Source organism: Trachymyrmex cornetzi, unplaced genomic scaffold, assembly GCF_001594075.2.
Source record: "Trachymyrmex cornetzi isolate Tcor2-1 unplaced genomic scaffold, Tcor1.1 scaffold5, whole genome shotgun sequence".
NCBI lineage: Eukaryota > Metazoa > Arthropoda > Insecta > Hymenoptera > Formicidae > Trachymyrmex > Trachymyrmex cornetzi.
In genome coordinates this window covers 744,279-759,191 of record NW_017299806.1, presented here as the reverse complement: position 1 = coordinate 759,191, position 14,913 = coordinate 744,279, and the positions used below count along the sequence as shown (strand labels likewise).

The 14,913-nt window shown below is 36.6% G+C and overlaps 1 protein-coding gene across 1 annotated transcript in view; it reads right to left on the bottom strand.

Moving 5' to 3' along the window:
- cwo (transcription factor cwo) overlaps positions 1-14,042 on the bottom strand; it is a 62,912-nt gene extending 48,870 nt beyond the window's left edge. The window contains exon 1 of the mRNA XM_018514359.1: positions 12,292-14,042. Within this exon, the coding sequence (XP_018369861.1) occupies positions 12,292-12,356 (65 nt within the window). The 5' untranslated portion in view covers positions 12,357-14,042. The remainder of the gene's footprint in view (positions 1-12,291) is intronic.
- Positions 14,043-14,913: the final 871 nt, after the last annotated feature.

Sequence of the window (14,913 nt, the reverse complement as noted above, 5' to 3'; positions counted from 1 at the left end):
TGCCACATGAACCACTCAATGTGACATCAGCCTTACAGAAACATATATACCTACATTAATATACATATTCCAATGATAAATTAATTATGCATATATAGTAAATATTCATTTTAGAGGAAGCAATTCTCTTATTTGCATATATCTATAAATATTAATTATATGTATAATTATATATACAAAATATATATAAAATTATAATTATATAAATAATATATTATTATTAATATATTATATATAATAGATAATAATATCTTATTTAATATATAATTATATAACTTTATATCTACGTGTAATATTTAGGTAACCTACAGTGTGTGTGTGTGTGTATAATATATGTATTATTTTTGTTACAAATATTAACACTCAATTATAAGAGATTATAAATGTACCTATTCCAGAAACTACTCTAAACATATCTGGACTGCCCTTTTACTAATATGCAAGCATAATCCTGGCGAATGCGGTACAAATTGGTTTCCGCAGTCCTGTGGGAGATGAACTCAGATATATGTATTTCGAAACTCTAGAAATAGTACGAACAGAACGGTACACAGCTAAATCCACCATCGTCGTCCCCGATTTCACAATTTCGTCGAAATGAACCTCGACTTCGTCATGAAAAAAAATAATCGAAAAAGCCCAGCGGCGAGGCTGATCACAAGATTGCTTTAATGAAAGAATCAATCACAGCCTAATAGCAGTTATAGGTTTACCCCATTATTAATTTATTTTTGCTAAGAATAATAGTAAAGTTGTAAAATATAATTTCGAAAATATACGATAATAAATAAATTTTCTAAGAAAGATTGTAATCATCAACGCTGATTGCAAGATATTACATGACAGGATAAACGATCATGATGAGTAAAGAATAATCTTGAGAATGAAAGGTTGACGGAGTTTTTCACAATGAATCATCTACCTCCGGTAATAAGATCGCCGTACTATTTTCCACGACCACTGGACGCGTGCAGCGTTCATCACTCATGTAGCACAAATACCTACGTACACACACACACACATAAAACATACACCGCATATACAACGAGGACAGCGAAGCGTCAAGGTGACTCTCACTTTTTCTCAAACGACACTGAATCTCACTGTAGCGATAGGATTATCGACCTCCAACGCCAGCATTAGAGAAATTGTGAATCGATAAATTTTATGAAAGAGAAAGGAGATGCAAGGCAATAAAAAATTTCATGAGAAAGGCACAACAATTAATTTCTCTGACGCTTTGGATTATAAAACCACATGTTTAAAAAATGATAGATATTAATACTTATCGTAAAAATGTTTAGACTTGTAATTATTAAATTTATCATCAGGAATGTTACATAACGGATACATATATGCTATTAGTATAAACATATTTACTACTTTTCCTCCTAATAAAAGATAAACAAAGAATTCTTTTACTTACAAATTCTCGTAATTAAAAACACTTTGAATAAAATTGCATCAATTGAAAAAATATCAAGCTTGAAACTCTAAATATGTATTTTAAATTAAAGTTAAAAAAATTGAGAATAAATCCAATTTGTCCATCATGCCATTACATTCTATTTGAACATCTTTGTTTAGCTCTGGCTTGTGTCAGAAATGCCAAACACAGCAATCAACACGATACGATACAAACGATGAGACGCATTTCGTTGCGCCATCCAGTACTTTGTCTCGTCTTATCGCGGCTTTATCGTCGAAATTTTCCACCGCGCGTAGAGGCAGTCGAGAAGGCCCTCCTCGAGCCATATCGCACCATGACGGCGAGCAGGTTTGGCGTTGCCGTGCCAAAAGGTGCGAGCACGCGAATTTTCAGTTTGCATACTCGTGACATAAACATGAAACGAGAGAGCACGATCGATTAACCTCGCCGCGCCGAAAGTCAATTTACGTGCAAACAGGCGCATCGCAGCGAGAGAGAGAGAAACGTCATTTGAATATTCTCAGACAGATCCCCTCAAGCGCAAAAACGGTCTTACAGAACATAAACAATTGATTGAGAATACAAAAAATTGACCATACATATATATATATAAAAATATATAAAGTAAAGTTAAAAATAAAAAATTACAAAGATAGAAAAAGAGAGAAGTGCAGTCATGGACGACGACAATAAATAGCCGATGACAGGCGGCTGACAGGATATGTATAAATATCACGGCTACCACGCCACCAGAGTTATTGGTCCTCATATCGAATTCCATTGATGTCACCGCCGGACTTCTATTTCAGAAGGTCTCATATCGTTAGGCCACAGTTGTGCACGCTCCAGACCCTCCTTCCAATATTACATACATATATACATATATATATATATATATAGATATACAATATGTATATACATATATGTATATATTGTAATATCATGATTGCGCGTGAACGCAAGACTTGCGCATGTATTTTATACGAAAATCCCCGCGTTGTTGATTCATGCTCGTATTTACATGACATCGAAGTCCCATTATGCTATGCTGATAAGAACCGACAATGACGATGCAGCTATTTTTCTTTCTCTCTCGGTGTAACAGACAATTTCTACATAAGATACATTCCTGAAGAAACAAAAAATTACTAGTGACGTAAGCGATATTTCAAAGAAACACAAAGAAAGATTTTGCTAAAATATCTAAAAATTTGACAAGATATAAATCTATAAATTTTGTTTGGACCAAAATTATTATGTAGAACGCTTAGACTAATTGCTAAAGTATCAAGATATTTTTCAGTATTCTCATCATGTGCTTGAGTTTCCTATATAATTAACCATCTACCGGCAACTAAGATTTTTAAAGACAACATCAATATTTTAATTGTGAAATTTTGATAAGTTTAAAATAAAATACACGCAAAATACAATTCGACTTCTATGATGATAAAAACTCCTTCAAAGCTTCGACAAGTATTTCAGAATTTTTTCAGATTTTAAATAATCCGGAACAATAAAAATGCTCTGTTTCTTGATCGCTATTACTGATGGGAGAATTGAAATTCAAAGAGTTTTGGCAAAGAGTTATTTTGATCCAACAAAATTATTTTCAAATCTGTATCTATCTAAATTTTTAACCTACACGAAGAGAATTTTTTCTTAGAATTTACCTATTTGTACCACAATCATCATATTTTCAGGGTAAATTTTAAAAGAAAATTCTCTCCGTGTACTTTAACAAAATTGTTCTTTCCGTGCAAATACTAAAAAATTACAAGGCATTCATTTATAATGAATTTTTTCCAATTAAAATAATACGCTTTTCCAATTAAAATCATACAAATTAAATGGAAAATAAAAAAAAAATATATATATATATATATATAAAACAAAATAATTTTTCTCATTAAAATGGCAGATTTGATGGATTTATTCTCCTAATCATTCTTCGATTCGTCCCTAAATAATTCATAGGACAGAAAATAGAAGAGAGTAATAGTTCCAATCGATCTCTAACGAATAAAGAGAATGAATTAAAGAAGAAATATTCAACGAGCCTTGCAACCTTTTAAGACTCGCAAGCGTTCCTCGCAAAACTACTACATGTTTCAAACGAGCGGAAAATTTCGAACCTCCCTCTCCGATCCTCAAAGAAGTTATCGACAAATACGGAATCGCAAAGGAAAAATACAGAAGCTTAAAGTACAGCTCATAATATTCGTTTGGATGCGTGTAGCGCGCTACACATCGCTAAGCATCATTACGCTCCATCAAGAACGAGGAGAAAAGTTAGTTCTGCCAAAGGAGGTCAAAGATTCGAGGAGGCGCGCATTGCTTTCAATTTGTATCGCACGATTTAAGAGCGTTTAGAACAGCCGAGATTTATGTATTTCAGAGAGATACGAGAGAGATCTCGTCTCGTTCGTCTCATTCACCTTCCTCCGATCGCCTCGCGATCGTGGGCGGAAAAAATATTTCTAGGGCGTATATGGAGAGAGAGAAAGGAATAAATCGGTCAGAATGATCACGATAAATTGTATCGCAATATTTTCCAACGATTAATAATCATCAGTCTGACAATCTTGCAACAACTATATTAAACGACTGTCTTTGACGAGTTATTGATCAACTAGATTTTAGTGCGCTTCGATTTATTATTTATTTTATTACTTAATTTCGATTTATTACATATTTTCCTTTATTCTTCATTTTTATTACTTCAATGTCAATTTTCTCATTGCGAGACATTGGATCGTCGTCCCGTTCCATTCGTTACGATTATACCGATTAACCCTTGGAGTCGCGACAGCTCCTGAGGACAGTGTTTATAATTCTAGAAAGATAACCGCACGTGATACATGCCCAAGATGCAACTGCGTCAAACTGCGAAACACAATACTGCCGCAGCAAGAAACGGAATTTACATTCTAAGCAAAAAGTGCCCAGCCGCGCAAACGCGCCGGTCGCGGTAACAGTTGCCGTAATTATCGCAATTTGTCGCGCTTGTATAGAAAATGAGTCCGGGAATATCTCTCCCGTAATGGAGGTACACTAAGAGATTTTACGTCGTCGTGCACGTGGAATTCTTCACGCGAACGCACACTTCTAATTATGCACGCTTCTTGAATATGCATAATTTAAAATGCTCGCAGCGGCACATTTGCGCGTGACGTTTTACCGTGTAGGTATTATTATATCCCCCCTTGAGCTCCCATACAAGTGTCATTAATTTGCGCGGATTAATTCTTCTGACAAATGGTTTGTGTTCGTCGGCCCGTTGAATCGCTGGAATGGATCCTCGATCGGCAAAAGAAGTGTGAAGGAAGAATAGCTGATAGAACGCGATGCGATTGGCATTTCATTTTTTTTAATAATCCAGCCTGCTGAATTTTATTCACCTGTATGAATTTTATTTTTAGCAACTCAGGCAAACACGTGTTATTTGTCTGATAAATATTTATCGTTGATAACTTCTTGCTGCTAAGTAATTAATACGAATCGCTAATTAGTTATGTAACATTTAATTCATGGATACAACAAGTATACATTTATTACAAAATATTTATAAATGTTTTTTCTTCAAAAATTAAATGTGTTCTTTTCAGGAAGCGCGGTCACTGGCTGCACGTGCTTGCGAAGGTCGCCAACGTGAAAGAAAAATACTTCTATTGACACTGTTATATCCAGACGCATAGATAACGCCGAAATACATTAGCATCCGCCCGGTCTTTAATCACCCCGCGATTCCCGTTCAGGTCGCGGTTGGTTTCCATGACGCAGGCACTCTGTCCCACTTGCGTCATCCATCGCGCTCTTTGTACGTCGCGTGCAAGTACGACGACCGTGTAGGTGTTGTGTTATTCGATATCAGATGAAACTAACCCGAAAATCCGACACTTTATCTATCACCCTCGAATATCAGCTCGAGGTTTATAAGATGAGACAAAGGGGTCAATTCCATTATATTTCGAAACGAGGTAAAAATTACAAAAATGAACTAATTTATATAGAGATGTTGATCAATAAAATTATAGATATCCTAGCAAATTCAATCATTTTTGTAATTTTCAGATACAAAGTTAATTACAATGACGAAATATACAAAATGTTCACAAAAAACATTCAGCTTTTATATGGTAGATAGTCCACACTATACTGAAAGATATTGACCAATAAAATTATAAATATCCTAGTAAATTCAATCGTTTTTGTAATTTTCAGATACAAAATTAATTCCGAAATTACAATGACGAAATATACAAAATGTTCACAAAAAACGTTCAGCTTTTATATGGTAAATAGTCCACATCATACTATGTATGTAAAAAAGCCTTACCAAATATAGTTTAGAAACGGTTCAGTCAAAACCTGAACCGTTTCTGAGATATAAATAATTGTATACGTTAGTATCATATTGGCATTGGCTTCTACATGTTGCATGCGACGTGAAGATTCACAACAAGTAAGGAATAAAGCCTTTAACGATCAAGCTAGAGCTTAGGTGCTTAATTTGGTGCAAATTTATATGTACTAGCTGAATTGTCTAAGCATCTAAGATCCAGCTTAAAAGCTTTATTTCTTGTTGTATAATCACATTTACGGTCTTAAGAAATTCTTTAATACTGTGAAGATTTACCATGTAATAAATTCGATCACTCACACTACACTGGATTAATATATGTATATTTTTAAAAAGGCTACTTCATATAAAAAAAAATATCTATCATTATTAAATAATATCATTATCAAATAGTGAATCGTTTAAAATATTTTATTTATATATCTTTACAATTAGCTTTACTAATTTTATGTGTAGCAGCTTTTAATATACACTAATCTAGAGTAGTGCAAGTGATCGAATTCGCTATATATCAGTGTTTACAAACCGCATTGAATGTCATTGAATTTCACCTTATGAAAGATTTCACCAGTAGTTGACATCAATCGGCCATTGTGATTGAATGGTCATTATAGGAGATCACCTCATTGGATCTGTAATTGTCCCAAATAGGCTATCAGGTGCTATTTATCTCAATTTCTCTCTTTTCACGTCGCATGAGCGTATGCGACACGCAGGAGCCAACTACATATAGTCAATCATGATACTAATATACAAAATTGTTTATATCTCAGAAACAGTCCAATTTTCAATCTATTTTTACTGAGACTTTTTTATTCAGTGTGATGTGTATTATCTACGATATAAACGCTAAATGTTTTTTATAAACATTATATATTTTCGTGTAGACAAAAAATTCGAATTATCAGAATCTCAACACCACGTCAAAATAAAAAAAATTATGATAGATGAGAATCCACAAAATTCTAACACTTTATCTATCGCCCCTCGAATGTCATCGCGAAACTTGCGAGAGGAAAAACGAGATTATAATATATTTAAACATATATTTTCGTCTAAATTGAAAATTCGGCTTTTAAAAAACTTTGATATCAAAACAAAAAAATTAAGATATGAGAATGTATAAAATAAGATTGAAGGTCAATTGCGTAACATTAAATAATTCTCGTCGATTCACGATGATCTTCAACATCCGAGCGTTGTAAATGTTAAACTTCGAATTAAAATTCTATTGAAATATTATATGCAGAGAGAAAAAAATGTTTGCTAGTAATTACCACATAATTTAACTATAATTTATAATCATTTCCAGTGCCAATTAAATGTATATTTACTTAGCAGAACTAAAAATAAAATTATTATTACTAATATTGTAGCATAATAACTATAAAAATAGAACTCTATATAATTATTTTACCACGACGTAATTATATAATCACAAATACCAAACATTTTTTTATCAATGTGCAATCGATATTTGTTTGAAATTTAGATAAGAGAAAATTTATCTTTTACACTATTCTTAATTATTATAAAACTCTTTATTTAAGATATTCGTTAATTTACACAGCTTGCAGCTCGGAAGCTTGATTGTCTTCGCGACAAATACGCGTTCTTCTCACTCTGATCTGAACCACCTGTACGCAACGTTCGCAGTATCTCGTATTGTCCCAAGTGTGCACTAATCAGTGCAGGTGGTCAGACGTGCAACTGTGTGTTCACACAAATACCATGCATGCATACACGGAGAACGTAGATGACGCGCGAATAAATCCGTGCAGATCGATCGGCGGTGTCAATGACCGAGCGATAGCGTAAGATGCGCTATTTCGCATTTTATAGAATTGTTGTAAGAAACGGCCACGACTTACCTCGCGCGACATGCAAATTATGCACATTTATAGAAACTGAACGATAATAAGAAAAACTAGACTGCAATATGAATAAATGAAGCAAGGGCCGCGTACGATCAAAGCTTGATGTTTAATAATATTTACATGTAAATTTTAATTACATCTTCTAGTTATATAAACTGCGCCTCGAACTGCGCGCAGATTATTGCTGAACTTGTAACACAATCATATAAACTGAAGTTGAAATAATAATAACACCAATTAAATTGATCGTCAATTTAATAATAATACTGACAAGTCTGACGTAATCGAAGCGCAGTTTATCCTAGCTGGGAGAGGTATTTAAAATTTACACATAAATATTATTAAACCAAGCGGTATCGCAAAATTCAATTTCGTGTTTGATCCTTATTTATTTATTTGATTAATAATATAAAAACTAACGACAGTAAAAAAGTGAAATTAAATTAATTTTTTATTACGTTCTAACTTTCCACGACCACGATAATATTGCATAAATATAATTGCATAAATTACATCAATATATACAAAGTACAAAACAAATAATAGAGTATGCAGAAAATAACAAATAATTATAACGAACCATTAATGCAATGCACGCAGAGGACGATTTTTATTTGTTGCTGATATTTTTAACGTGGCTCGTAAAAAGAGCGATTAATAGTACTGCCCAAACTCGAATGAAACCTGCGCGATACTGCAGACACGCAACAACATCAATGGTTTCTTCTCGTGCACGTACACCGATCGAACGAACTCGTAACGAACGTGTACGTTTAATTAACGCCCGCCGATAGAGAACGAGCTTCTAGTTTCTATCTTATCTCGGACGCGGCCATGAATCTTTCGGTGGTGCGTTTTCAAGGGGATACAAATATAGCATATGTATCCATACGAGTCTAATTACCGAGAAAAGATCAACAGGGAGAGGAGGAAAGAAACGATCGCGCGATCGAGAGCGAGGGAGGGGAGATACTTGAGTTAAGTCGAAGGCACCTGTGTAATTCACGATAACGACGCTATCTCACTGCTCTCCATAACCACGCGATCTGCTGATTCCGCGATAACATCTCGATTTTAAAGCCTTCAAAACATGAATGAAGTCCACCTCTGTTTATCCTCATAGATGTAATAAAAACAAACTAGGCATTCCTACAAAGTTCTCATTAGTTATAGTTTTATTATAAAAATAAGGTAACTTGAATCACATTGCCCCCCCTCTCCCCCCTCCCCCTTCCCCTCTCCTCCTCCCTCTCTCTCCCTCTCGTCTCCTTTTTTAGTTTAAGAAAGGATTAAATCAGTATCTCTCTGCGAGAGAGAGAGAGAGAGAGAGAGAGGGGGAGGAGGAGGAGGAGGAGGAGGAGAGGTAGGGGAGAGGGAGGGGAGACTGATATAAATCTTTCCTAAATTTTATGTCTACTATGCTATAGAAATTGTTCAATGACATTTGAACAATTCGGTCACATAATCAATGCCATTGGTCAATTCTTTCTCTGTCTAAGACCAATTTCTATCGTGGATCGCAAGGCTTAATGGAACACAGATGTTAAATCAGAGAATGCACAGTCTATTACGTCTGATCTTGTCAAATGGCCAAGACGAAATTCGTGTCTTCAGCACTGAGATAACGATGACAATAAATTCCGGAGGCTATTTTCCGGTTGATCCTCTGAAACTGACGTAGGTCTATTGGACCACTCAATTATAAATCTCTTTGTCAAAAACGTCAAACAATTCAATTTTTTATGTTACATCTGCAATTTGGATCATTCTTCTTAAAATATATTTAACATTCGCTTTTTTTTTATACAAGTTAATTATGTCATTTTGGTTTCTTGAAATTAATTAATATTTTTCAACATAAATGAATCGTATAGACTCAGCATCAATAATTACGTTACAGACTTTAGCATCAGCTCCGGAGGATTAAAAAAAACAATACATTTCTCCATGTGTTTAAATTGTAAAATTATTCATGAGACTCACCAGTGTACTGAATGTTAACGAAACATTGTGTTGATCTAAATTTCACACATGCAATGCACAAATCGCGTAACCGAGATACAGCGAGTTGAAAATAAAAAAAAAGGTGACCAGTTGATGCCCCTTTCGATATAATTTTCAGGAAGCTATCTGTGTGATTTTCCAAAAAATATGTGAACGAATTGTTTAGACGAGAGTCTAGACCGCAAAATGGACACATAACAATAGGCGCTGTGTATTTCAGTGTCTGCGATTGTTATGCAATGAGCGTGCACGAGTACCTTATAAACACAATATATATGCAAATATTTTCTTTTTACATAATCCACTTAAGTGCATCAGGAACAGATGTGCGGCGTGAAGAAAAAAGAAAAATAAATGTGACAACACACACACGTCTCGATTTTTAATTCGAAAATTGTCACCTCGACGAAAAACTCTGATTAAATATAACATATTAATTAATTTTTTAACTCGCTGGCGAGCGAGAAACTGGGACAATTAGTGGACTCGCGACTTACGGGAAAAAATTATGAGATATTTTTCCGTTTACATATCACACCAGCTTGGTGTAAAAACGACCGACACGCGTATCTCTTTTTTCTTCATTCGTCATTATGCGCTATACTACGTTTCCACGTGTCAGTTCTTTTTTTCTCTCGTGTCTTTTTTTTTTTCGTCAAAGAGAACTCTCGTCTCTCGCGACTTCGTCCCGCAAAATCATCTATCACGCTCGTTTATGTGAGTGCAGGGATTACGAAACGAGTGACGACACGGAGCCGATAGAGCTACCTGGAGCTACCTTCATCTTGCACGCGCGTACACGCGCGTGTACGCGCGTGAAAGGTATTAATGACTCGTACTTCACTCTGTTGATTTCTGCACACGTGATGAGATGACGACAGCGATCGTGCGCTACAAAATACGTCCCGCGACCCGTGACTCTGCCGTTTATTCCTCCGCGAGAGGAAATATTTTTCCCCGGACTTTTATATTGCATTTATCCTTGTAAACAACACACACGAATACGATCGGATTTTAAATCGAACGCAGAGTATCAGGACACGTTGCCGAACGCGCGTTATTAATATTTATTCCGTCACCGCGTTATTTATTCGCAATATATATCTTCGCCGTGTATTTACGTTATTATTTATTCTCCAAAGTAGACAGAGACTATCACCTCTCACACCTCGTCGCACAGAAACGGCTCATTGCTCCGGAAAACATAATTTTTAATCTATCAGGATAAAATTTGGAAGAAACGCACGGTTGCATCTTCTTCTGTAAACATGAATTATTATTCTGTATTTTGCAATAAATATCGTTAATCCTCTGAAGTTAACAGTGAATCTAATTGGATCCATTCGATTATATTTACGTTACATCTGCAATTTAGAATTGTCGTTAATTGTTATTAAAGTAAACTTAGTATTCATTGTTTTTTTTTTTACCTAGTTACGGTACTTTGGTTCTGAAAATTAATTGGTGCTTTTCATTTATCAAATATAAATTAAATGGGTCTCATAGTCTGAAGGGTTAAATCGATTATTTGTAATAATTAGAATCATTATTAGCGTAAGAATTATTAACAGCAAATATTAATGATTCTAGTAAAGCTAATAATTCTAGTAAAAGCTGTAGTATAAAAAAAATAAAGCAGTAAGAGACATAACCAGTAAAAAATCAACATTTTAGATATGTATAATAATATTTTAATATAAGTTTATACTAAAAAATAATCAAATATAACTGTAATATAACACATACAACATGTGTTATATTACATTTATTATATATTGTTGAGAGTATGAAATTATATCATCGATATTATGTTTTAGTTGATGTTTACTGAGTATATTCAATGGAAGCTGGATTTTTATAGCGGGTTAACATTTGATCTTGTTGATTTAATGACGTAACGCAAAGCATCCAGTAACATTTGGCGTAAACTTAAGAATGTATTACACCCATTTTTATAAACGTGTTTGTATCTATACTTTAAATAAATTATATACAAATAAATTGTATTTATATAAGTCATGTTTCCAACATTATATCTTTATTGGATACATTTTTATTATTTATTTACTTAATTTTTGTTATAAGCTAAAATTGAAAAAACAAAGACAAAAATTTACATATTCAAAATTATTTATGCAAAGTTTCATTACGATTCAGTGATTAGTTAGAAAGATTTAAAAAAATTAATGTTTCGTTCATTTACGGAACAACTATAATCTCTGCATCTAAAGCTAAAATATTTAAAAATAAATGAAATTTTTTAATTATTTTGTAACACATTTCCGAAAATTTTCATTAAAACATAGAATAAAAAAATAATATTTCTTACATAAAAAATAATTTTTGATCCAAGTTCTAAATCGTCGCCAAATTGTTTTCTATTCTGTACAAACGCGATCGAAAATAATGTGTAAATTTGTAATTATTCTGAAAAAATACATATAATACGTCCTTAACGAAATCCTTCTACATTCTGCATCTCTCATAAACAAGGTCTTTCCCAGGCAGAAAAGGACGGCGCTCAAAGTCTCATCTCTCTCCGAGTTTACTCGACTCGGGCTCGGCCTTTAAAATACGATCTCGCGCGAAACGGGCGCGCACGTGGGCACGGCACTCACCTCTCATATTTCACCTGCATCGAGTGCGCGGAGGTGTCCTCCCAATAATTCTGCGTCTCCATCATCTTGCCGCATAGAACGGCGGTGGTACCGCTTGCCTCTCCGGAATCTCCGCGACGATCGTTTCCGCCCTCGCGCTCTCCTCTCCTCTCCTCTCCTCGCCCACCGCCGGCCGTTATCGTCGCCCCGCGAGAATCCTCTCCGGGCCCGCGAGAGTCACGTCGGCTCACGCGCTCCTGTCACGTGACGGTATATATCTCGTGAGAGATGCGGGCGGATTCACCGCTGCTCTCTTTCTCTTCCCGCGAGCTCCGCTCCGGAAACCGAGAGACTCCCGATCGAGCTTCGCCAAATCGGCGCGGATTGAATCAAGCGGTGACGTCAATGACGCGTAAACGCGGAAGAAAATCGTGCTGAGGGTACGCATGCACGCACACGCGGCACGGCACGACACGGACACGCCACGCAAACGCCACGAATGCGCGAGATGCGGCGCGAGATTAGGTTAGTTTCGCGTCCGCGGGCTCACTGACAGACACAACTCGCGCGCGGCAAGTCGGCGACGCACGGAGGAAACATTCGCGCCTACACGACGCTCCGTCGCTCCGAGTCAGTCCGAGTTCAGTCTCGCGACCGCGCGCGCGATATTCGTGCTGGCGCCCTCTTTCTCCTGCCTCCCACCTTCCCGCGTGCGTTCACTCTCTCTCTCTACCTCTCTCTCTCTCTCTCTATCTCTCTTCCTCTCTCCCCGTACCCTGCCGTGCGTGCATTCACGCCTCGTTTTTTTCTTTTTCACGAGAAATCGCACCGCTCCAACTTCCACCGCTTCCCTCCTCTCTTCCTTCCGCCGCTTGTTATTCAACGACAATAATATCGTATTGTAATCACGATGTTCTCAAGTTTGAAACACGTTCCGCAAACCGCCGCTCCAGTTTCCGCCACTTCCCCCCCCCTCTCTCTCTCTCTCTCTCTCTCTCTCTCTCTCTCTCGCGCGCGCCGCTTATAATTTAATGATAATGATATCGTAATAATTGCGACGTCTTCAAGTTCGAATCAGGTTTCTTGCCACGGTTTCTCTCGCTCCCTCACCCTCACTTCGTTGTGCGAGAGAAATTATGCGCTCTACCGATTCCCACGCAGTTCGACGGCGGATCGTCTCTCGCGATCGTTTCTCGAGAAGTCTCTTGTCGCTCCCGAGGTTTATCTACTCCGCCGCTTCCTCTCGCGTTCAGGTCTCGAGTCGCTCGAGGATATCACCGGGGGAGATAACACCCCTTAATTTTGTCAGGATGATGGCGACGTATACGTGTCTTCGTATCGCGTGGACCATCCAAAATGAAGATTCACGCGCTCGAACGTGGCCCGATGGCGCTCGGGACGTGACGCGTGATAAGGCCGTTGACTCGTGACCGCGAAATCCGTGATACTCCGGTCAGGATCGTAAATTCAACCAATGCCGCCGACGAGTACCTGCGCCGAGTACTCGTGCGCGAAGACTTCGTCTCGGTGTACTCGGATACCTCTCCCCCACTTTTTTCCTCGCCGGCGAAGAAAGATCACGCGATGCACGCACGACGGATTCACTGAACTTTCGCGAAACTCCGAATACGAGACTACCGAAAGCGCTTGATTAACCAGCACCCATGATCGATCGATCAATAAACGTAATCTCTTCGTATACGGTATATTTCACGGTTTGACGCTGTAACGGCGCGAGAATCGTTTGAATTATGAATTTCCAACGCTCTCCGACGACGCACGGCACGGCGCGGACACGGCGTGTCGTCACCTCGGCAGGGTTACGTGTAATCGCGCGCGGCCCTGTCCGACGCTCTCGCGATGAATCGCTGCCTGGTGGGAGTAAATCCGGAGCCTGCTCGCTGCTCAGGTGCGGCTCCTACACTCGCGAGTTGGGCGTGCTACACTGTTACATTTTATAGGATCAAATTAACTTAATGTCAGTCGCTCGCCACTACTCCTACTCAATAATATCGGTATTTTTTATTAAAACAATGGTTATATTTGACACTACAGTATCAATTTAACATTATATAGTGTCAAATTTAATTATTATTTTAGTAAAAAATAACGATATATTTAGTAGGAGCAGTGGCAATTCACATTAAGTTAAATTTGACACTATAGATTTAGCAGTGTACCTCATTTCTCGATTGAAATATCAACGTACATCATTAACCCCCCAGATTTGATTTTTATAGAAATTATATATTTAAAAAAAAAGAAATTGTACTAAGAAGAGCTACGAGCCAAAACAAAACGACACTCGCGAGTTGGGCGTGCTACCTCGTTTCTTGATTGAAATACTAACGTACATTATTAACTCTTCATATTTGATTTTGATGGAAATTATATTTAAAAAAAAAAAGAAATTGTACACACATTAAGAAGAGCTACGAGCCAAAACAAAATAAAATTTTATGTACAAGTGATATAGTTGATATTAAATAACATAAAAATATATATATATTAGTTTATAACTTTGAAACTTATCCGAAGAGAGTCAAAACGTTAGTTTTATGTAGATATATTTTTATCTTGTTTTTATTTTTATGTTATTTAATATCAACTATATCACTTGTACATAAAATTTTATTTTGCTTT